At 42.7% G+C, this 25,924-nt stretch overlaps 1 protein-coding gene across 3 annotated transcripts in view; it reads right to left on the bottom strand.

The window, feature by feature from the left end:
* Positions 1–16,456, bottom strand: part of LOC147883254 (uncharacterized) — a 38,852-nt gene extending 22,396 nt beyond the window's left edge. For all 3 annotated transcript variants that reach the window (XR_015543784.1, XM_087399599.1, XM_087399600.1), the window contains exons 1-6: positions 16,295–16,456; positions 16,147–16,196; positions 5,315–5,408; positions 4,941–5,119; positions 2,647–2,697; positions 152–208 (exon numbers count right to left, since the gene is read on the bottom strand). Coding sequence is in view for 2 of the 3 variants with exons in the window: in XM_087399599.1 (XP_087255725.1) it covers positions 152–208; positions 2,647–2,697; positions 4,941–5,119; positions 5,315–5,408; positions 16,147–16,196; positions 16,295–16,373 (510 nt within the window). In the remaining variant the exon portion in view is untranslated. The remainder of the gene's footprint in view (positions 1–151; positions 209–2,646; positions 2,698–4,940; positions 5,120–5,314; positions 5,409–16,146; positions 16,197–16,294) is intronic.
* Positions 16,457–25,924: the final 9,468 nt, after the last annotated feature.

The raw sequence follows: 25,924 nt of genomic DNA, 5'->3' as shown, positions 1-25,924 counted from the left end.
AGGGCAAAACAGTCAGAAATTATTCTTCAGCTCGCCTAATTTTCCAGCCATATTTGAAGTGGCAAATATTGACGAGTTGATCACCGAATCACAAACAAAAGACTCAGAGAAAATGCTTTTAAAAAGGAAACCACTAGATAGTGTGCCTCACCTGGATTGAAATTGACTCTTCCGGGGTTAAAAGCATTGGTTTCCCATCAACAGGTGACTGCAAAATTAGCATGAATGACTCTCTGAACATGGCAAATATTTACAAAGCCAATAATAGGCTGATAAAACTAGTAGCATAAAAAATAAAACCCCTAGCTCACATTCTGTGGGGCTCCTCAATGACAATCATGTGGGAATTACTGATGCTCTCCCACAAGGAAGAAAGAAAAGAAGGGGGAAAGGAATGGGGGATGGGGACGGGGGGTGCATCTAAGACAGTCACAAATGGATTTTCCTTCTTTGAAGTTTTATATTTCTATTCTTGATTTCTTGCACCTAGCATTAGCACTTCCTTTTTTAATTTTTCCAATGCAGACAGCCTAAGTTATGCACTATCCTTGTTTTCTGGCAAATTAAAACACCCTACCAATCCTTTGCCACCATGCTTGGCCACGACCTTGATTGATCTGTACTGTTACAGATTCATGAGAATATCTCCAAAATGTCAATTTTAGGGCGAAATTATGCCATAATAGTGGGCTTTGCACTTGGGCTACAATCAGCTAGAGAGGACTAAATGGGAGAATTTGGGAAAAGGACAGAAAAGTCCCACCTTCACTCTTTTGTTCTCATGTATTGATTTGACTCCTTATGCCCTAATCTACTTCAACACCTCTCTCTCTCTCTCTCTCTCTCTCTCTCTCTCTCTCTCTCTCTCTCTAATCTCACAAATAGCCAAAAGAACAAGAAAGCAAGTTTGTAGATAAAACCCTAGTCTAGGAAGAAAATCTTTGGCAGCCGGGCAGGTCCAAAGCAGATGCAAAATTGTCTCCCTGGGATGGGAAGAAGAAGGGCAAGCCAATGGTGTCGTGCGCCTGGCAGCCAAGAGAGAGCCCACCGGTAATGCGCATACCAAACAACGCCATAAGAAAAGCGTTGTCGGAGAGGAAGTTTACTGTTTCAAATGCAGCAAAGAGATGCCTTTCACCAAGGTAGAGGTTTGTCAAGATACCAAATGTGAAGCCCACGCTCCCGAGTCCATGGTTGTGGGAGTAAGAGAAGATAAGCATTCTGGCAGCAAGATCTGCAAATGAAACGGCAGAATAACTTGCAATGCCTCGATCAAATTTCCAATCCATCAAGTAAAGCACAGCAAACATGTGGGGGACATGTTGAAAAGGTAGTAATATGGTGGTGAGAATGTGTCAAATGGGCCTATGATGCATTCCCCAGCAAAATTGTCTCCTCTAGCTCGACTAGCCCTATCTACTCAGATGATCCACCGCCGTAATAATTCAGTTGATGTCCATCATAAAATACAAATACATGTTACACCATTGGCATATAATATATATAATAATGTTCTAATGTCTACTAATCACAGAATAGTGATTTCTCTTGTCATGACAGAGCCGGCAGAGTTCAGCATGCACATTCTATGTGGTGAATAAGATGGATGTTGTGGGCTTGGATATAGAAGACATTTTGGGTAGTGCTGGATTGGGACGTCATAGATTGAGGTCGTATACGTGTGCCAGACACTGGATCTTTGATGCTCAGAGAGAAGCCCCATGCAATAGATAAATAGAATGTCTCTTCACTGGATCATGATTCTCTGTGAATCTTTATGATTTTTTCCAATTCTCCTTGCATAGATCCGTTCAAGATGCACATGCACAAGCGTATCTTCCTCTGGCCCAGTTAGAAGCTTTCTTTCATTGTTTTTAGTTCCAAGTAGAAGTTGCTCCTCTTTGGCACAACTTTGAATGTACATTCTCCTTGGTCTTTTTTTTCATCTTCTCTTAGTTTATGAGGAGTATCTGTCTCACTTTGGGGCAGCTATGAATGTACATTCTTCTTAATGAAAGTTTCTTTCACCCAAAAAAAAAAAAAAAGTGTGTGGATGCTCATTCCTCTAGAGACCTTCCTCAAGCCCAGTTGGAAGTTTTTTATCACTGCTGTTAGTTATGAAAAGTAGCTGTCCCACTTTTGGACAGCTATAAATGTAAATGCTTTCTTAATGCAAAATTCCTTTTACCAAAAAAAAAAATTTGTGCGTGCGCGTGTGTGCATTGCCCCACCCACACACACACAAATATGTGCGCCAAAAACCTAATCAATAGTGTTATCCGGACCAATTTACATGTCTCCATATCCATTGAAAACTTCAACACATTTAAATATCCATATTGAACTTTGAACAAAAGGGAATGATGGATATAAATGCCATATTGAAGATTGAACAAAGGTGAATGATGAATGATTAAAAATCCATATTGAAGTACAAAGGTGAATGATGGATATTAATGCCTATTATATGTTTATGTTAATGCGTGCTTTCACTTGCAACTTGAGCCTAGTATTATAATTCTCAAATATATTGCATGTTCTATTGTTGATATAACCCTCCATGTAGCAAGCTTCAGGTATTATCCTAGGCACTTTCAACATTGATACTTGGTACCACCTAAAGAGACCATCAACAAGAATCTTTACCTGAAATGTCACTCCTTCCTCTGTAATATCAGCTAAGTGCAAGAGAGAGACCTGAAATTAGAACAAATATTGAATCAACGTCAAAACCCCATACATAAAGCTTTCAAAACAACCATAAGATACTTTGACAGAAAAATACGATTTATGAAAACATCCATAAAGAAGATAAAGATAATATGACAAGCTCACATTTCTTCTCAAACTTGCCATCATAAACCTAACTGTGATTGCAACTATTATTTTGAGCCAATATTCGTGTACAACGCAGACAATACAATTGGGGACTGTACAATCCAAGACTCAAATCACAAATAATGACAGCGCAGCCAAACTAAAGAAAGAGGTAATTTGTTCACACAATGAAAGCTCAATAGAATCTCCTCGCCTGAGGTAGTCTTGCATTGTCTGGCATCAATAGAGATGGTGCACGTCAAACTAAGAAGCTTCCACCTAAAGCAAGGGACAAAATTCGATAATTGCAATACTAGAGTTGCTCACTATACTCCTAAAGAACCCTTGTGCCTTACTTCAGCATTGGATTTAAATTCATATCATGGAATAGCAAGAACTAATGCATTGTTGCTCTAGTATCTACGAAAGCTGAATATAGAGCATCCACAAATGTGAGTTATAAAGCTATCTAGTTAAGCATACTCTTCAATGGTATAGGGCTTATCAAGCTAGCTAAAGATCTTATATTTCATGCTTGCACTAAACACATAGAAGTACAACATTGATTACACCTGGCAAAGAACAATCACCATACGTTTCAACATGAAAAAGTGAGCGATGAGCTATTGATTTAGTTCATTGGTACACATTTGAGGTCGTAAGATGGTCATGAATATTGAAAGGTGCAGAGAGTGGTGGGTTAGACCTTAGGGCCTACACAGGTCATGCCATGACTTCATGTCATCAACATGGTTAGCTTATTTTAAGAGGACAAATGATATGGCCTCACGGATGGAAGGGATAAGTGCAAATTGGCAATGTTGGTAAGCTTTAGGTGGCTTTGCCAGGTGTCAAATGGACATTCAGCCCCCATGAGAGTATCACGCCTTGCATGTGGTTAGCTGCAGTCTCATTTGAGGACATGTGACACTGCCACGTAGGCAAATCTCAAACTACCAAATGAAAGTCATGGCAGCTAAAATGATCAACACATGAAGGTCAATTTGCGATGGATCTATTTCCAAGCCACTGAACCTGGACATAGGTGGACTGTTAACCTCACGGTAGGGCCAAACTGGTCCCAATGCAAAAAATCTCACCTGACAGCCAACAGGCATCAACAAAAATATGTCAGATTGAAATAATGAGTAGCACTTCATGTGTCTAGGTAGATTATAGTCAAGTAGGAATCTGGCATCTGGTTTCATATGCAGCTAGCTGGGGGCCAAAGAGGGGAGCAGTGTGGATCCTATGGTGGCCTTTAAGTGTCCACATAATATGGATATCTGACTGAATGCAAAATGGTGCACTGTGTTCTGTCCAGATGATTGGGATGACAATGTGCCCCACGAGAAAGTACAACTTTCTCAAACAAATCCCCACAATGTCTTTTCTTTCAATTAATAGTCAAACTCCAATTTTCAAACAAACTACCACAATGCCTTTTCTCTCAATTGATAATCAAACTGCCTTCAAGAACTTCACTGGCTCCATATCTGTACAATGACTATACTATGATGTGCTTTCATTTGACTGCCGTTATTTTCAATGCAGGTAGGCCCTACAACCTTTCTCAAACATGCATACTTGTCTAGATGCCATTCTGATAAGTCGGTCCCCAGGGTCTATCAAAGATCAGCTCACTATTTAAAGCAGATCATGTTGTGCCTTGCTACCTCAAGTCCTCTTCTTGTAGAAGGGACTTCTGACCAGTTTGATTCATCAATATGACTAGTCTGCTCACATTACCATTGCCCCAAATGTTGGCCTACATGACCTGGAGTAAGACCCACAAGATTTGATGATGAGCTAAGTCTTGATCACATACAAAAATTATATGGTACGTGACCTGTATCTCCTATTACTTCACAGGATGCTGAAACTAGGGACCCTACTGTTTTGAAGGAAAAACACCAAACTTCTGCCTCACGCTACAAGTTATGAAATGGTATTCCTTGGATCAGGACACTAACTCCAACAAAGTTAATTTGTCAACACAAAAAACGATGAGCTAACTCTTGATCACATACAAGAAATTATATGTTGCACGACTTGTGTCTGCTATTACTTCACTTCACAAACTGTGAAAAAGATAGAGATGAGAGAAACATGAAGGAAAATACCATTTGAAAACCACCAGAGTCAGTTAACAAGGCTCGAGGCCAATTCATAAAACTGTGCAAGCCACCCAGTTGATCAATCAACTCTGCACCTGGCCGCAATGCTAAATGGTATGTGTTGCCTAAGATTATTTGGCATCCAATGTCCTCCAGCTGACTACTGGTGAGCCCCTTGATTGTACCTATCAAGAACGAAGAAAGAAGAAATGATTCTATAACCACTTACAAGCAGAAAAGCTCTATATTCTGGCACAAATGCACCAATACCAAGCAGCACTTCTGGTTTCTGATTCAAAATGACTCAGGTTTTCCAACACCCGGTTTGAGCAATTGAAGGTAAAGTGCAGTTTCCGCACAAAAATGTAAAGCTCGCTGACCTTGAGTACCCACTGGCATAAACAGAGGAGTATCGCATTGAAAATGAGGCAAGGTGAGGCGAGCAGCACGAGCCCGCTTGAATTTCGCCAGCACCTACAGTAATAAGCACCAATTTTGAATAAGACAATTGCTCGAAGTCTGTACAACTGCTTGAAGTCAACCTTTACCCGATGTCTATACAATGCTTTGTTTGAAAATCATCACACATTGGCCCCAAAGACCTCTCTCTCTCTCTCTCTCTCTCTCTCTCTCTCTCTCTCTCCCCCCCCTTCACTGATGACAGAGATCCATATATAGTCCCAAAGCTAGATGCAGCTGAGCTCGGGATATTGACACTCTGCAGATGCCCCACAAGTGACACGCTATGGACGATATCTGCTCGAGCTAGGGGCAGTCCACGACCCGATCATTTATAATGGTCTTCAGAGATGGGCATCATCGCGAGAACTCACCTGTTTCCCACATGGTGGTGGATCTAGTACGGTGGACTATCTACTAGGCCCACTAGATTTTGTCTCACGGATACACGACTTTGTCATAACCCCCCCCCCCCCCACTCGGAGCTGACCACTCATACTTCGCCTTCCATATCTCTGCCACTATGCCAACCACAGGGAGGACCCCCCCCATACATGCACGCATCCAGATCCACTTTGTCCGTGTCCTTGACCCAGTGTACATGAGTCACTTAGCCAAGGGGCTCCCGGCTCCACTTGGAGATGATGTAGAGCTCGCCAACGCCTCTAACACCCTTATCTCTCTAGTGCATGATGCTACTACCAGATCATTTCCCACGACAAGACCCACGCAGGTCCGAGATGGGAAGATGCCCCAAAACCCCTGGTTCGATGACAAGTGCAAAGAGCTGAGAGCCCACCTGAAACGAGAGGATCATCTGACACCACCCGAGACATAGGATCTTTCGACAATTGACATGTCGTAAGAGGCGGGCCTTCCTCACACATAGGATGGACGAGGTTTCAAGGAGGAGACCCGACCAATGGATGGGGATTTCTATCGTAGGGGAAGCCACCTATTCCCATCACTGATCCAAATGTGTGGCACATATATCCATGTTCTCTCTATACTGACCATATGCAGACACCACCGGATATGTCCTCTATGCCCAGGCCCATTACCTGCCACTTGTTCACCACACAGAATGTAAGAGTAGCACTTCGTAGATTACACAATCTGAGAGTGCAGGACCATGAGGGCCTACGGACCGAGCACTTTGCACATGGACAAGAGGTCCAAGCACCGGTCCTAGCACAAATGTTCAACCGGGCTGTGCGCCACGATTCCACCTACTTGGAGCATTACCACTATTGTACCAATACACAAAGCCGAAGACCCTATGGAGACTGGGAACTATCGTACCCTCGTGATCAGCCATACTCTGGCCAAGAATTATGGATCATTCTTAGAGAGGGAGCTCAGCAGCCACACAGTGGCTTAGGGGCAACAGGCACTAGGGCAAGCAAGATTCCGGAGACAGCACTCTAGACCATATTTTCACTCTGAGGACTATCATTGAGAAGGCGAGGTCCAGACACCACATGGTCTACACAAGCTTCATAGACTTTCGGAAGGCTTTTGACACTGTCCCACAGTCCCGCATGATCAGGAGACTACAGGAGCTACAAATTCCAGATACATTGTTATGGGGGGTGATGAACCTATATGAGACAGTCAGAAGCAGGGTTTGTGCCCCATGTGGTCTATCAAATTGGATCGAGAGCAACATCCGAGTGAAGCAAGGCTGCCCCCTCTCACCAACCCTCTTTGGGCTCTACATTGATGAGATCACTTCCTTCATATACCGCCTAGGAGGTGAAGGATCACTACTGGCCGATCTCATGATACAGATTTTGCTATACGCCGATGACATAGTCCTTATCTCATCCTCAACAGAGGGGTTGTAGAGACACTTGGAGGGCCTAGAGGTGTTCTGCACAGAGAGAGACTTGACAGTCAACCTTGGAAAGACCAAGGTTATGGTCTTCAACACCTCATATACAGTGATCCGCCAACTCAGCTTCACTTATCGAGACGAGCCAGTGGAGATAGTGCACCCTTACACCTATTTAGGAGTAGTCCTCACAGGACCCCTTTTCACTATGACACATGCAACCCATGCACGGCTCACACGGGGACGAGATGCTCTAGCCCAATTGGAGAGACAGTGCTTCCAGGCACACTTTCAGGATCCACTAACGAAATGTTAGATCTTCGATACGCTAGTGCGGTCGACTGCCATGTACACAGCACCCTTCTGGGGATGCGACCTACCGATAGCAGAGTGGAGGAGATTTAAGCGGCTACAAGTGACTCTAGGATCCAAGACGATTGGGAGCAAGCCCTTAGTCCCGCATGAGATAGTACAAGCAGAGTTTGCCATGACACCACTACATATTGATGCCATCTTCCAGACAGTGACTTTCATTCACAGAGTCTGGGACTTATCCAGTGGAGACTACCGACGTTGGCTCTGGAGTCATCCAAACGGCTAGCTGAGAGCGGGGCGGACACATGGTATGCACGTATATTCACATGCTTTGCTAGACGTGGGATTTAGATGGACAAGCTCCCTCCCTGTCAGTACAATATGGATGCACCCCCTGAGTCGATTCCACGAGATGAGATTAACCATATCATATGGTTGGACCTCCTCTACATACATCTCGGGCTTGGCGGGGAGATCAAGAGCTCCCCACCAAGACCCAGTTCTACCACGATTGTTTCCTGAGAGTCTTGGAGGACTTCATCATCAGACCCCTAGTATCTCAAGGACAAGGAAGTCTCACACGCACTGAGGATCGCCATTGGGCAGATGTAGGTTTCATCTCATCAACTAAGGATTGAGACAAGGAGAGTAGCACATATACCCAAAGAGCAGAGGATCTGCATGTTATGCACACTAGGAGAGATTGAGACAAAGGAGCATTTTCTCTACACCTGCCCAACCTACTACGAGATCCCAAGGCAATACCACTATCTTTATCAAGATGGGAGTGGGTTCGGCCCGCTATCGCGATTGATCCACTTCCATGACCATGTTTGCATTGGGCTCTATCTACTTGAGATGCTCCACCACAGGGAGACCTTGCTACAACATATCAAGGAGCAACAGGAGGGGACCAGACCACAGGATACACAGGCTGACCAGACACAACGGCATGTCACAAATTTCTATACTTTTGAATCAGCTACAGGACACAACAGGGTGGAGGAGGAGCTAGCTGATATGCGGGCGGTATGGACTGCTAAGAGAGGATTGCAAAGGTTACCCGTGACACGGAGAGCAACCAAAGCACACTTGATTGAGGTCCGACCTATCACAACTTTCCTCAGAGGAGATCACCCAAGACGGGGGGGTCACTCTGAACATAGCTCAACGGGTTCGGAGATCAAGGAGACCACGCCCTCCTCTACCACCACAGCGTGAGACGGCCAGACAGACGCAAATCCGAGATATCTTTGCCGCTCATAGACGAGCCACCATAGTGCCGGGTTTTGAATTCTGAGTTCCAATTCCAATTCCAGTTCCAGTTCCAGCTCTCTCCTTCCCACTTCAGATAGCGCATGATATGACATGACATGACATGATATGTTTTGTTTTCAATTTTGCTTGAGCTATTGAGCTCTTTCTTTTATTTCAGCATAATATAGTACTCAGCAAGGGCCTTAGCATGCCCTTTGCTCCAGCCCTTTGTATCTTGTACGAGTTTCTTTCCCTTTTTGGTGTTTTCGGCACTTTGTCCCATAGGCCCGCGAGGCCTCCCACGGACATTAATATTTCCTTCTTTCTCTCTCTCTCTCCCCAAAAATGTTTCATTAAAGGCAAGGGGAATGCCATGTAATCACTTGTATTGCATGGCAGCAAACCCCAAGAAAGGAAGGCAAAATGGGAAGACATAAGATAAATCACAGATTTACGATCAAAGCAACAAATGGAATCATAACAGAGGAAGACACAGGATAAGGCCTGAAAAAGCTTGCTAATGGGAAGGCTCCAGACATACAAGGGGTAGTAGTAGAAATGTTGACATGGAGAGGCAAAAAGACAAAGTAAATGCTTACCCAGCTGGGGAGAGAGCAAGATGGCAAAGAATTATCGAGCAATTATGGTGAGCAGCCTAATTGCAAAGCTATATGGGACTATTCTTGAGTTAAAAATCAGCAAATCAGCGGAGGAAGAAGGATTCAGGGCACGATCCCAAGCACAGTTCCACCCCAAACACTCAACGCTTGATCATTTGGTTGCCATGTGGGCTGCAAAGGAGTCAAGCATAAGAAAGAGGCTGTCTACTGTCATTTTGTAGACTTCAAGAAAGCCTTCGATACAGTCCCATGTAGGAAGTTATGGGAAAGACTGGTAAAGCTTAAAATTCCTCAAGAACTCACAGAAACCATGTACCGACTCTATGAGAAGGTTCTAGCAGAGCTAGCACAGCTGCTAGTAGATGAATCATGCTCCACGGGAAAAGCTGTAATAAGCACTGACACAGCGGTTAAGCAAGGCTGCCCCTTCTCACCAAAACTTTTTGGAAGGAAGGTGTTCAGATTGCAAGGTATGCCTTGCTAATGCTTATCTTCTACGCAGACGATGAGAACAAGGAGAATTTGCAAGCACATGTGGATGCACTGAGTGAATTCTGCTAACACTCACATATGCAGGTCATCATAGATAATACAAAGGTAATGATGATCAGAACACGTAATAAATAAAGTGTATGTCACCTTTGAAGGGGAGCCTCTGGAAACGGTCAACACATATAAATACCTAGGACTAGTTTATAAATCAAATGCATGTGTGGAAAGGAAAATTCTGGAAGGTTTGAAAGCTTGTATAGGTTCCAAAATAAATGCAGAAGGCTCATCTATGGAATTGGGAAATGAGAAGGATTCTATACACCATGCTAGTGCAGATAAAAATCCTATGCAGATGCCCAGCTTGGGCACCCGGGCTCTCCAGGATGTATTAGGAAAGGATAGAAACTTTACATAAGTGTTTCCTGATAGGGAAGTGGGACTTAGGGGCAAAGGCACAGACACCCTACCACATCCTTCTGGCTGAAACAGGTATGATACCTCTGGAAGGGGAAGCATTATGTCAATTCATGGCTTACCTCAACAGAATTGAGAAGATAGATGCCAGTACGATACCACGCAAGGTGACAGAAGCTATGCAAATCATGGGATGGCACAAAGAGGGCATGAAGTGGATGGAATCATGGGGCATAACAGCTGCTGATATACTAAAAGATGCATGTGAAATCAAAGAGATAGTGACGCAAAGAATACTAAAAAAACTATGGCAAAACCCAGGGACAAAAATGCAGTTCTATAGACAAGAAATCAACTTGATGGAAAGTTATGGAATGTGGAAATACCTCAGGGAAGACATATCAATATGCATTAGGCAGCTAATCTGCAAAATCAGAACTAGTTCACATGATGTCAAGATGGAGAGGGGTAGGTGGCAAGACCCAAGATCCCCAAAGAGGAACAGACCTGCAAAATCTGCCCAACAGGGGAGGTAGAAAATGAGCAGCATGTACGTCTCAAGTGTAGAGCCTACACTCACAACAGAGAAGGATTTGAGGGCAGCAGAGACAGTTTGAAGAATCTGCTGGATCAGCCAGCCAAAAAGTTCAGCATTTACCTGAAGGAGGTTTTGGAACATTGTCACAAGGTAATGGGACTAGCATACAAGCTAGCCCAACAGGTGCTCACTCCAAAAAGGTTGTAATATTTTCTCTCACTGGATGTAAGGGATCACTATTAGTTGATAGTGATCGCTAGTCCCATAGATCCTGAAGGTTCTCACAGCAGACTTTAATACGACCATATCATATCCTCTCTCTCTCTCTCTCTCTCTCTCTCTCTCTCTCTCTCTCCAGTACAGCATTGAGGCTCCATCTATCCCACTCAAATATCATGAGGTCAACCAGGTCATCCAAAGGACCTTCTACAGCTAAACACATTCACGACCTAGTTGGCACCGAGTGAGCTCCCAATAAAGCTCAACTTCTATAGTGATCATTGCTTATGCATCTCAAAGGAGGGGTTAGTAGCTCCACCCTTTCAGCTTATTATATCAAGTTTCTCTAACCTATTCCGTCGCCCCCCAACCTATCCCGCACCAATCCTAGCCTACCCCCTTACTCTACTTCCCCCTCCACCCCTAACCTAACCCTACGCAACCCCTCTGCCCCTAGCCCCCCTCCACCTCAGCCCCTAGCCTACCGCTACTTCCCTATAGCCTACCCCGGACCCATGCCTTCTACTCCTACCCTCCCCCATCAGCTGTTCTACAATCCCTTCCCCCCTTCTCTCACAACTCTTTCCCGCTGCCCAGCCCCCCGCTTGCATTGTTTTTTTCAGGGGGCTGTTTTGCAGGGCCTCCGGTATGGATTGTTCTCCAATCTAGATGGCCCTTGCAAAACAGAAAAGAGTTAATGAGTCAGCATTAGTTTGTAATGGAAAAAGGAGAGAGAGAGAGAGAGAGAGAGGGAGAGAGAGATAATGAGAAAGAGAAGCACAAGAAAGATGACGAGGCTCACCAGAAGCAATTAAAGTTCGAGGATGTCAACAAACATCTCAACCGCGCAGCAGGCTCGGAGTTGACAGCACAACGGTCCACAAGAATTCCACATCAGCAACGTCTACCTAAGCTATATGAACAGGGTCTACATCAACAGCATCCACGACAAGGAGGTCGATATACTGGTTGAGCAGAGACGTGTCCAGATGCGGCAGCGGGATTTGGCCCGCAAGGAGGGGAAGTGGGAGGTGGTATGGGATAGACAACTCCTTACAGGCCCTCGTCAGACACCAGCCCTTCCTCCTACATAGGGAGGTGTGGGACTCAAGACATCGAGACCCTATCCTGTACCCTATGGAACTGTAATGGTACCTTATGGTCAGAACCTGGGAATTTCTCAGAGCCTTACATAGGCCGCAATATAGTCTTTACACAGAGACACACCAGAGTCCATAGCGCCCATTACCAGTGGTAAGCAGGTACACCTAGGAGACTGCTTATAGAGATCAGACGAGGGATACAAGCGGAGTACAAAGTTCAAGAGTAACAGTACTCTATAGGTCGTCTCTCTTTGGGGCGACCTCAATACAGAGGACAGATGTACATTCCAGATTTCTCTCGATCCGGACCCGGCATAGGGACAGCCATGACTTTTTTGTTGCAGTTTGCTACTTTCCACCCGAGACTTCCATATGATTTCTTGGTCACACCAGCTGGCATGTATGGCAGCCCTTGTTAGGGGCCAGATCTCTCAAATGCAGAGTGGGCTCGAGTGGAGCGTCTACAAATTCTTATGCTATCACAGATGATTCACAACAGCAAGTCGTGGGTTCCCCACTGGATCATCCTGGCCGAATTTGGATCATCCCACTACAGCTTGAGGCAGCATTCCAAGTCATTTCATATCTATGGCACGACAAAGGGTACGGAGACTACACTTCAGGATGTCGTAGACTACAATGGTTAGCACTATCCTCATCTATGGTCCTAGCACTATCCTCATCTATGGTCCTAGAACTGCAGGTAATCAGAGATGCTGGTATGCACGAGGAAGGTTGGTGGCCGCCTGTGATCTGCCCTTGTTTGGCTGCTGTTTTGCGCTTTCTGGTGGTCTAAGCTTGGCCAGCCACTGTGTCACCATGCACCTGACATAGGACATGAATTGGAGGTTAAGGCTCAGACACCCTACCCCATCCTACTAGCTGAGATGGCATGATACCTCTCAAAGGGGAAGCATTATGCCAATTCATGGCTTCCCTCAACAAAGTTGAGAAGGTGGATGCCAGTAGCACACCTCAGAAGGCATTGGAAGCTACACCAAACGCTAGATGGCACCGAGATGGGATGAAATGGATGGAATTATGGGGAATAACAGCTGCTGACATACCAGAAGATGCATGGGAGATCAGGGAGTTAGTGACACATAAGATGCTACATAAGCTATGGCAAGACCCAGGGGCAAAAATGCAGTTCAACAAACTGGAAATTAATCCAAAGGACAGCCATGGCATGCAAAAATAAGGCATATCAATGTTTAAAAGGCATCTAATATGCAAAATAGAACCAGCTCACATGGTGGAGAAGGGAAGGTGGACAAGACCGAGGGTCCCAAGAGAGTGAGAATATGCAAAATCTGCCCCCTAGTGGAGGTGGAAAATGAACAACATGTACTCCTGAGATGTCCGGCCTATGCACACATCAGAGAAGATATGACGACAACAGGGACAATCTGAACAATCTATCAGAGCAGCCAGCTACAAAGCTAGGCAATTATCTAAAAGAAGTTTTGGAACACCACAACAAGGTACCTTGGGAGCACACAAACTAGCTCAACAAGTACTATCTACATAGCAAGTCTACTGTATTTTCTTTCACCGGATGTAAAAGAATACTATTTGTTAATAGTGATCACCAGTCCCATAGATCCTGAAGGGTCTCAAGAGGACTTTAATACAATCATATCATCTCTCTCTCTCTCTCTCTCTCTCTCTCTCTCTCTCTCTCTCTCTCTCAGTAAAGTAAACAGATTGATCTCTTATAAGACTTGACTTCCTATGCAAAGAGGGCATCAGAGTCACCCATATTTATTTGAACCAACACCTTTGTACATGTGGACTCTTTAGGATAATGAATGGCCTGATTTATCTAACAACCACCAGTTAAGATATTTCTTATGCTGTCGTGAATCTATACATGGCATATCCCCAAGCCAGCTATTTGAAGGCAGCAAAATCCTCAAGTACATCAGGGTACTATGCATTTTGGGACCTTTTATGGCGGATCCTCTTAGATACAAAGTCTTGTGACAATGATTGGGTAAACACAACACTATTTCTCTTTCTTCCACAAACACTGAATAGATAACCACTACCACAATAGCGTGTGAAGCTATCCAGCTTCAAAGTTTGCTTGGTGATGGATCATGCCAAAGCTAAGCACATTGAAATTAGGTACCACTTCATCAAAGAAAAAATGGAGGATGGACAAGTTCAAGTGATCTCTTGCTCTACAAAGGACAATCCTACTACCAAAGGAAAAGTTGTTTCTTGCAAGTAGTCTTGATCTCTTGGAGTTAGTACATCACTGCAATCGTTTTGCATTATGAGGGGGCACATTGGGATAATACCCTCGTTTGTTGTGAATCATGAGCATTCATTATATTTGTGTGTCAAACACTAGATTACTTTGCTCCATAGGACCAAGACTTGTAAAACTAGTGTTTAGAGTCTTGTAGATCTTACATGGAGGCAAATGACGTGGGTTAAGCTAAGATATCTAAGGGCCCTCTAGCTTAAAAAGTAAGGATTGAATATTTGGCATGCCTCATCACTCAAATAATTTAATCTTAGTTGGGTTTTAGGGTTTCTTACATAACCCTCACTTTTCAAATGTGCAATTCATTATAGTTTTTGCTCTTAAATTGTAAGCTATTACGCTCTATTACTCCTAGCAAGTGTTAGCTCGGACATCAAAAAAGTAGGAATGACTTCGCCACCATAGAGAAAAGATTTCATTATGAAAGCTGGCAATAATTACATGTTTGTTAAAGTGAGACTTTCCTTGTTAAACTTCGGCTCGTATATTCATTGAATTGCATGGCCTCTTCAAGGGATTTTGGTCTAGCCATATGTATATTCAACAATTCATGCAAGTTGAGGAATATAGTATACGAACACCATTTTGAACCCACTCAAAAATTTACTTGAACACCATAGATCTAGTATCCAAACATGTAATCAAAAAAGAGGTTGTATAATTTGACAAAGTTACGCACCAATTCAAATCGCCTTTGTAATAATGCCATATATAAACTGCATTCTTGTGTGAAATTGTGTGCATAAGAGTGTAAGTGTGCCAGTTCTCATAAGTGTGCCATTTGAGAACTGCACTTTAAGGATTCATGTATTTTACCCCTTGTCTTAGTCCATTAACGCAACCTTCTCTTTTCATGAATGCTTGGCGTAGGCTTTGATTGTCCCACGCTGACTTAGCTCGTATTACTCGTGGCAGAAATTTAGAGCTGAACTTATCATAAGATCAGAACTAAACCAATGACCAAGGTTTCGTTCTAAAAACAAAATAATTAGGTTTTGCAGAATATATTTGCTGCCTATCGCTTACACTGTCCCATGGCACGGAGTGATAAGAGACGACCATGGAACATTCGACTTATCTTGCAGCGGCATTGCATGAAGTGCACATGCTCCGTATATATATATACCTTTGTAAGACTAGAATAAGTCCAATCATACAAATTTAGATTTTTTGTTGTTCTAAAGATCAAAAATCGACACATAAAATAAAAGAGAAAATAAAAGACAATATGAAAGAGAAGGAAAAAGAGGTAAACAAAAACTTTTATGAAAAATAAAGGAAGACATACTTAGCAAGCAAAGCAACACTTATGTCGTCATCAGTGCCCAAGCATAAGCAGCTAGACTGGATTTCTAAAGACCCGCGGAGGCTCTTGGGCAAACCCAGTGCTTACTAAAATACTCCGTATATATATATATTACGCATACTCTTCGCTTTGCTGCCCATTGCTTACACTATGGAACATTCCACTAATCCGACAGCGGCATTGCGTAGGGTCAACTAGTTCCCTGGTTGTACCAAAAACGCTTCAAATGCACTCAATTGATCTCAATCCCAGGAATTCCTTTCGTACAAGGCAATACATGATTCTCTCCCGCCAAGATTAGTGTCGTTTACGATAACGCATTGCTTGCAAATGTTGTATAGGTTAATGCAAAAAGTAAGAGCTAGAAGTTGCAAGGGCACCTCAAATTGCAGGCTCATCGTCTCTGTCCGTCTGGGCAACGCAGCAACCTCTGACGTTTGGCAGCAAGGACAGCGCAAATAAGTCTCGCTATTTGCTCGTGGAAAAGCGAAAAGACATTGCGACTCATTAAAGCGAGGGGGGGACTACCTGCAGCGGCGATGGAGCAGTGTTTCATCACACTACGAGCGGGATGGATCCAAAGCATATCCAGTGCGCCGTTAAACATGGAGAGATGAGCAAGGGGGAGAGCTCCATGAAGAGGAGGGGGAATGGAAAGGCAATAGAATGCAACAAAGAAAGCCTGGCTATGGCGCCATGACTGGAAGGTGAAAAAATCTGTTGATTATTAGGGTTTTTGAATCCAATGGTTCCGGCATTGTGGGAAAAGTTCCCTATCAGAATGTCAGGCCCTTGGATCTTGCTGCCACGTCGACCGTGCTGCCTTGCCTTGCCTCTATCCAATCCCAGACTGCCACGTGTCGGCATTGAAGCTGCTCTAATAATCTAACGCCATTCTTACAGCTCAGTGCTCCTCGCTCTTAATCTTTTCCTAATCTATCAACTACACTTGCGGCACGCATCGCTCGAAATCGAACAAATTTTTTGTTTAAGGTTAAAAAACGAATGAGTAAAATGTGAACATGAGACACGACATAGGGTTCGCTAGGACTTAATCCTCCTTGCAAATATCAGGGGTGGTGATTTATTTCTGACTTCGTGAATTTCGGAAGTTGAAGCTCAACAAATACACGAATAAGGCGATGCTTGCAAGATCTCATAAGTGATCTTCATTGGATGGATTACAATCATACGAATAAAGGTGTCATCATCCTTCGATGGTGCATCCAACTTGGATTTCTTTCCTCTCTCTCACATCAAAACATGCATCAAAAGAGATTAATGTTGTAAAATGCACAAGCAAGACAAAAAATTTATATGATAATATATAAATAATTATTATAACCGCACAGTGTGTGGGTGGGGAGGCGCGCACTTCCTTCCTCAAAGAGTTATAATCCGAGGGAACAAGCCCTTCCCCTTGCCTTAAGATTGAGAGCATCGAGAATATTAGTGCGAAGAATAAGTCTCACGAATGGATAACATACTGGCATATTGTCTTAATGTCAATAGTCATAATCATGCTCAATTGCCAATAAAATCACCACGAGCAGTGCGCCAGGTGAAATTCAAATGTTTGTTGTCTAATTCTTAGAGGCAATATCTCAACTTACTCTAAGGCACTACTGTAAAAGGAGTAGAGACCGACACCCACCACACCCAAAAGCTTGTAAGCCCCACATGAGCAAGTAAGAGATTGGACCAATCGTGTAGAAAGCGATCTTTGTGTCCCAGTGTGGTAGATTTGGTTCATAGTTTCTCCACCACAAAGTCATGGATATCCTATTAAGTTCGTAATAGTAGCCTTCTTGAAAGGTGTATTTGCAATGGGCCTTGTAAACTCATTGTTTGACAGATCGATTAAGGTAAGACTACACAGCTGCACTAGATAGGTGGTAAGTTACCACTGAGGTAATTGTGGGCTAAGTTTAAATTATCAATTGAACACAATCGCTCAACCCAAGAGGGATGCTGCTCGATGCGGGCCAAATAATTTATATTTGCTTCAATGCTTGTTGCACCATTGTCTTCTATGTGGAAATAGACTGATTTGAGGTCTCTGCCAATCGTGCTGCTTGCACCTAAAATGTATCTTCACATAATGCTTCCTGTTTCACTGGTAAAAGTGGCTTGACCTAGTCATCACCTTGCTTAATAGCACTAGATGTAACGGGCCGTGGTTCTAAGGATGTTGCAAAGCTAAGGCACACCCACAAGCTATAAGCTCATTCTTCTATAGCAATTAAGGTCACCCCAAGTTACACTATTATATTTCTCGACAAGCTCGCTTCACAACTTGAGAAGGCCATTGGGCACTCCTTGAAGTCACCCACTTACAAATACTTCCATCAACGATCAAGGCAGAAGCATGTCTACATCAGGAAGCAGCTCTGAAGATTAGTCCTGATATGATTTCTCGCTCATTAAAATTGAAAACATCAGCTTGGGTTGGAGGGTGAGTGTTCAAAGCAGTGATCGATGATGATATATTGAAAAGATTTAGCCACCCCTCCTCTGTGCTTTCCTAATTGTCTGACGTGCATCCTTGTCTTAAAGTATTCAGCTCTTTGTAGGGTAGGACTTGTGAGATCTTGCTTTCGCAATTGTCCCTTTGGCTGATTTTCCCATGTCACACTTTGTACAATGGAACGGAAATTAGCAACATTTGTCTGTAAAAATAAGTAAAACTACTTATTTGTGAAAATTGCTCGCCGATTCTAAATGAGGGTATTTTGCGAGTGGCTAGAGAAGTTAATCCAGAAAGTTAGTGTTGGGAATTTGAGATGTGAGTTCAATCTTTGTGAAGTGCAAGTGCGACATGGATGAAGGAGACACAAGGGCAAGTACTCATCATTGCGTCCACTAGTTCAGAAAGTGCAACAAAGGCATGGAAGAGTAACTTATCCGCAAAGCATCATTGCTAGATCTTGAAGAGAGAAATTCAACAATTATATTAAATTCCTGAGAGTTTAGTCCCAAATGAAGAACAACTTGATAAAATGTCCATGCTTCAATAGACGTTGCAATACATTAGAAGGGAAATTATTTAATGGAGCTTGGGCTTCTTCACAGTAGAGCTTTAGCTTCATTGTTGCAAGGGCAACCAAGCAAATCGATTGAAAAGGCAATAGCAGATTGAAAGATTAAAAGAACAACGATTGACAGCTGTGAGGAATGAGATCAAAATGTGAGCATCGATTGGATAACTATAAGCAATTTCGTGCAACGAGTTTTCTCAAACATTTAAATTACCTACCTGAAAGCTGATTCTTGAGAAAATGCCATTTTCTCACATCATATTATGAATTCCATCGCCCTCGAACCCCGCTATTTGGTTTTGCTTTCCCCATAGTTTTGTCTTGAGATCAGTTGCTCGTCCCTCATGCTACAGCCACAACGCATCCCACCTCTTTTGGAGCAAGCATTCATTTTAGCAGCACTAATTTGACATCTCACTAGAACAAATCTGTAAGCCAAAGCTATGACTTGCAATAAGGTGAGAGGTGGGGTTGGTGGATGGTGAGAGCGACGGAGGCCCATCTCCTTTCTTTTGAGACCTTCCCAAAAGATGATGGGGCTGAGCAACACCTACTCAAAACTGTTTGAACAATGACTCGATCTACTGTTTGAGCCAACCTCCAAGTAAGATACAAAACACAAAACCCAAGCTTAAAAAGCTTCAGTAGCTTTAAAAGATTTAATAGTTTTTTATTCATAGTTTAGATCAATCCATATCAATGGTCTATATTTCTGACATGTGGTTCAACCAGAGCTCAAAAAACCCAAACTTCTTCGTCGAGACTTCTCCCTAGGCTGCTTGCCGTAATAAGTGTATCGCGCCCCCTCTCATTCTCGATTAACATAAGCTAAGCTCTCAATCTATGATGCTTCTTGTACTTGTGAAAAGTTGTTCTCTTTAGATTCATCCTTTGTCGCATGCAAGAAAGAATGTTTTTGGGTACTCTTGTTCTTTTTGGGGTCGGGCGGTTTGTCGTCATCAAATTTTGTCGAGATTCGTTTTTTGGAGCATGTCTAAAAGCGCATCAAACTATATTTTGAACTGTACAGCCGCGCCTATAGATGCGCTGCTAGTTGCATCTATAGATGCACTACAACAATTCTATAGTTGCATATGGCAATGGATAAAACTTAGTGTATGAAAGGTAATTAGAAGTATTTTACCTCTCACCTCTCCTACCAGTCAGCGAAGGGCAGCAAAGCTATCATAGTCATGACTGAGTCCCATCGACTAGTTAGTCAAGGACATCCATAGAGTGTATCAAGTGAAGGATCCCATGACCAGTTGGTTGAGGCAATGATCAAAAGGGCTTCAAATGGTCCACAAATTCTTGTGAGTCCATGCTTACCATACCTTCATGGATCCTTCCACCGAAATCATCTTGAAAGCCTGGTATGCCAATGACGGGGGCGGTAATGGATCCTTGTTAGCCAAGTCTGGTGAGGTCCTCAGACCAAGAAGGGACCTATTGGAGATGATGCAAATCCACCAATTCAAGATCTTTGAAATCCAAGCAAACTTGCACCGATGTGTGTTACCTATCATATCATATCAAGGGATCTACTTCTCCATCAGTCCACATCCTTAATCCACCAATCAAAAAGCCATGGCAACCAATGCTTTTACAAGATAATGTTTATACTACAGTTAATGTTTAAGGGTGCAGGTGAAGAGAGACACCAAGTAATTAGAACCTCAAATGATTACTCCAGTTGTATTAAAAGTTGAGAATCCCAAAGAGTAGTTTTTATCAGTTACTCTAATGGTAAAAACCATATGACTGTGCAAATACATTTTTGTAAGTGTGCATAACAGGGCGGAGAACACTATCTCTCATCATGGGTTCCCCAAGTGTGTTCCTCAAGGTTGCCAACATCCTTTCTCGCAATGTCATGCTCAAGACTTGATTTGCAAATCTGACGGAGAAGTGTGCCAACTCACCTAGCACCATCACAACAAAAATGAAAGTTAGGACAATACATCTTTGATGTGGAAGCCAGGCTTCAATGCTGGCACATAGTTGTTATCCTTGTCACTCAATCAAGATTAGCATTAATAAAATCTCAGCATTCTTATAGCAGTTGGCATGTATAAAATTAATGAAGTGCATACATAAAATGGTAAATGACTCCCAATAGGCTAAATGAAACCCCACAAGCATGGGGTCTGAAATCAAGTTCCCAAGGGCATTTCCTTTGCTTCCAAATAAAGCAACCTCAAACCATAAAGGAAATTGCCTAATAACCTCCCTAGTGCAGCCTATTAAAAAAAATCCAAGTGAAAAAGTTCTTAAGGGGGATCTTCCTCCAGTTGCTTGCCTAAGTAATCCTAAAAAGGTATAGTTCCCTTCACCAATAGACCAGTCTGACCAGTCAGTGATAAGCATATCAAGTAATTGTATTAGTCTTTCCCATCTTCTTAGGGAATTCATATAGAACATTGGCCCTAAGATAATGCCTCAGATACCTGTATGTGTGGAGCAATGCCATCATATATTAAACATGATAAGACCCATGTAATATAAAAGAAATTCTAGAGAGCTCAGTTATAGCATGGATTTCAAGAGCAATGTCACTAAATCTAATCTATAATATTCCAAAATAATAATTTCAAGAGCTTAATGTGACAGTAGGAAAAGCCATATCCTATGGAAACATAGGAAATTCCAATGGAAACTACCCTTTTCCACAATTAATTATATTTACTTCCATAAATCTCCACATAAAGTGAGTGAAACAACCAAGGGGTTCATCATGTGAACATGGAGTGAAAACATGGTTAGTCACCTTACCTGCTGCAAACCTTGGTAGTGAACTTATCTACAAAAGATTACATGGGGAAATCCCAAGTGTGGTATACTATTAAGCTAGGGCATAGAAAAACCAAAATGAGTGTTAGCTTTACACCATCATATGTCATCAATAATCTAAGAAAGATTTAGAGTGTAAGAAGGCACACAGGCCAAGAAAGTCTAGTCTGGCATAGGGGCCAAGAAGTAAGGGGAATGAGAAAATAAGGAAACTGTTTAAAAACCTTATTAACCCCTACACAAATCAACCAATGTGGAAAAATCCTTAGCAAAGCTCCCATTGCCACTTGAGAACTTGAGAAAAGGTAACCTATCCTTACCCATTCTTACAGCATAATTTAAGATAAGGTGAACCCCACCTTTTGTAATGCCCTATATGTAAAGCAAGTACTATATTAGAACCCAATGTTGACTTTTAGTCATGGATTCCTTGAAAACTTAGGGTCTAATACCTGCAAAAATAGTCACAAGTGATTATCCAAAGTACTCCTAGTCAAGAGCTTTCCAGAGGTCAATTAAAATGTGTCAATGAATCCAAGTACACTACAAGATAAAGTTTTAAAAGGGTCTCCAGTACCTGCATCACCATGGTGAGTCTATTTACAAGATAAAGTCTTAAAAGGGTTTCCAGTACCTGGCCCTACAAGATAAAGTCTTAAAAGGGTCTCCAGTACCTGCATCACCATGGTGAGTCTATTTACAAGTAGAAAAGAATACCCTCACTAAGGGGTATTGCAATGGATTCAAGCTCAATAGAAATATGTATATGCTGATCCTTGCAACATAAATACCACCAATTAAGCTAAATGTCCCCATATCCACCCATGGGATCCACCTTGTCCAACCAAGGTTAGTGAATCTGTTAGGACACCATAGTCTATTATAAAAGAATATGCTAGGGGACTTTACAAGTGTAAACATTTTTAAGGGGATCTTGCAGGAACCTTAACACGTATGATCAATTCCACCAATAACTAGGGGAGGATCAATCCAATTCCATGACAAGTACAAGTGGGCATTCCATTTATTAAAGGGAATTATCCAAGACCATCCTATGAGTGCTATTTGAGTACCCTAAAGTCCAAAAGGGGATTAAAAGTGCAATGTAAATCACCCTTATAATGGTAAAATCTTCTTATAAAGGTTTCATCAAATTTTATTACTATCACCGAAGAGGCTCATAAGAGAAGGGGGCTTACAATGGAACTGAGACAAGGCCTTGTGACTATAATCCCGAACCATCTGTGTAGGGCAAGGATAAGCAAACATACTGCCAAGCTAATTCATGGACCTTGCATTAATCCATACAGCTAGCTCAATCTATCTCTTTCCCTCTCAAGTCAGGGTTCCAGTGGGAATACCAGCAACGACTACTCCAAATGAGAGAGACAAAAAACGTGGATTATGCCGTGACATTCAAAGTAACCAATCGGTATAACTCATGGAGCTAATGTTGCAATTGGAAGCACCATTTCAGCTCTATATTTCGAACACTTTGAAGTTGTAGTTCATCAAGTTCCCACACCATATCAGAGCGTATCAGAGCTGAGACATACAAAATAAACAAGTAGATAATGATTTAAAAAAAATATATCAGTGTATTATGAGATGTATTATGAGACACTAGAGCCATCTAAACACTCTGTGACCACCACGGTCCACCTACAAGGTGCTTTGATCCAGCCACTACATCGATGAACATCTCAAGCAGTGGATTTTTTACCTAGAGGCTAGGGGAAACGTTCCAAGTCAGTGGATGCACAGGCAACCAGACGCAAAATTATACATAGTTCTTAGTGTTTTGGGCTAGTTCCAGACGTTTTCCACTTGCTTCCTTAGGGCAAGCATGAGCATGTGTAGGGCCTTGCATAGCTCACACAGTTGAGGGCTAGGAAGGCGATGAAGAGTCTGCAAGTGAGGTCATAAAGGGGAACATAGAGAAGCTGCGAGGTGGCTACAAATTGATATATGATGCCGGCTCTCCAGAATGACTAGGAGGAGAACTTGGAGAGCGTATCTCCTAGCACCCATACCCTGCAACCAGTGCCCTAAAGTCAAGAATCGTGTTGTGCTCAACATTGCCGACTCTAACAGTACCCATCTGGTGAGATCTCGACCATTTGCAAGGGGCTTAGAGGGCTCATAGGTCTTGAGAAGGCATGAAGGAATGAAGAGTATCAAGAACACTTGCTTCTTAGTGGTACTCCCTGGAAAGGTTCCAACATGAGAAGGTAGATCTATAATGGTTTGAATATATTTTATCCGGATTTGAACCCAGGATATGGACCCATTGAGAAGATAGTCAAATCTAAAGCCTCAGGTAACTGGGGATACTCTACGTGAGATCCACTTTAAATATGCCTATGGAGGAGCTACCATGAATCGTTTTAAGCAAAAGCTCTAAAGTTGTGAGCATATCAATCGTGCAAACCTATAAGGACCTCCACGAAGTAGTCCGCCACTCCCTGCGTCACAAATGTAAGAAAAGCATACCAGTGGGAGTAGCAAATAATGGAATGAAGGCTACACATAAACATAGTTCCACTATGCGTAGTAAAGTATCAAAAACTTTGCAGCAACACAATGTGTGTCTCCCAGAGCAAGGAGGGAGCTCTTACCTTGGTGGGATCGTAGTAGTGAGGAGCTTTTCCACCATCAAGCTTTGAGGGTACTTGTGCCAGTTCTGATTGTTCTTCAAGGGGATAGCAGAGGGTTCTAGTTGTGATGATTAGCTCCTCAAACGCCAGAGCTTCAAGCATGGAAAAGAAGAGTTTTTGGATCAAGAAAGTTGAAGGGCTTAGAGGTTGGAGGATGGAGGGGTGAGGCAGCGGAATGATGGAGGGAATTATCTCCATGGTTCATGCATAACTACTCCACATTCTCCACCGATATTCCATCATCCCACCACATTATTACATTACCACCCGATGCACATGCCCTCCAAAAGTGGTGGTCCTTCAAAAATGGCAAGCCATTATCCATCCTTTTCTATTGTTACCATAACATGTAAAATCAACACCCCTCTTCACATCTTAAAACTCACTTCTCAATACATTGTGGTGCTTTAGTCACAAGGGTTACAAGTGGTGATGGGGAGCATTATATTTAACGGTCCCACATCATTCCAAACATGGGATTGTCACTCTTATCTCCAGTTAGCACATGGAAAGGATTTGCCCCAGATGGTATCAAGAATTAGCAGCTCTTAGTAGCACAATTGACTAACTCTTGAATTATCAAAATTATCATAACAACTCATATGACCATGGGGAAAATCCAGATATCCTCATGGCTCCCGAAGGGCAATGTATAGGTGTGTGCGTGTGACATGTTGTGGCCACAAGGTTACCAAAATGAGAGTTTGCTAGTTATAGGCATGTCCATAGGTTTTCTATGGTCTCCATGAGGATGGATGTATGTGCGTGCATGGCCTATGTACAACCACGTGACTACTAGTAGCCCATTAGATGAACTTCGTGGTCCTTGCACACCCTAGAATCACAAGGGTCCCCGAGGGGAGGAATGTGTGTGTGTGTGTGTGTGTGTGTGTGTGTGTGTGGGTGTGTGTATTAGATACACACACACACACACACACACACACACACACATGCACACACACACACACATCTAATACACACACCCACACACACACACACACACACACACACACACACACACACACACACACACACACACGTATTCACAAAAGACTCATCATCTTGTCTTGTTTCTCACATTTTATGCCTTGGTAGGAAATTCAAAGTTTGCAAGGTAAGATTTTATATCTTGTTTATATCTTGGTGGGAAATTCAAAGTTTGCAAGGAAAGATTTTATTTTAAAATGTTGTACAAAAAATACTGATTTTGCTAACTTCTATCAAACATGGGTGTTTGAGCCCCAATAAGGATTTACTTGTGGAAAAAGTTTACAAGGCAAGATTATTTTTTAATTTGTTTTACTAAATACTTATTTATTACTAGCTTTCATTAAAAATGGGTGTATGATCTCCTCTTGCTACAAGGTATACAATTGCTCATACAAAATACTTATATGATGCCAGCTTTCATCAACCATGGTTGTATAAGCCCCTCTTACCATAAGATGCACCTCCAATGCAAAGGAAAACGATGGCAAGGACATGGTGGATTAGGAACCACCAAAGAGGCTGAGCTCATTCATAGTGCCAAGCAATAAGGAACTAGATCAGTACTCAGTTCTCTTACCTTACCTCCACTCCCCGCTCCCCTCTAGAGCCTTGGCCCATAGAGCCCTTTCCTCTCAACCTGCTATACTAACTAAATATGAGCATCAAGATTGCAATGTCATAGA

Source organism: Dipteris shenzhenensis, chromosome 28, assembly GCF_047967505.1.
Source record: "Dipteris shenzhenensis isolate YYH24624 ecotype China chromosome 28, Dip_SZ_1.0, whole genome shotgun sequence".
Taxonomy (NCBI): domain Eukaryota; kingdom Viridiplantae; phylum Streptophyta; class Polypodiopsida; order Gleicheniales; family Dipteridaceae; genus Dipteris; species Dipteris shenzhenensis.
Note: the sequence above shows the minus strand (reverse complement) of the source record. Positions and strands in the feature narration are given on the sequence as shown.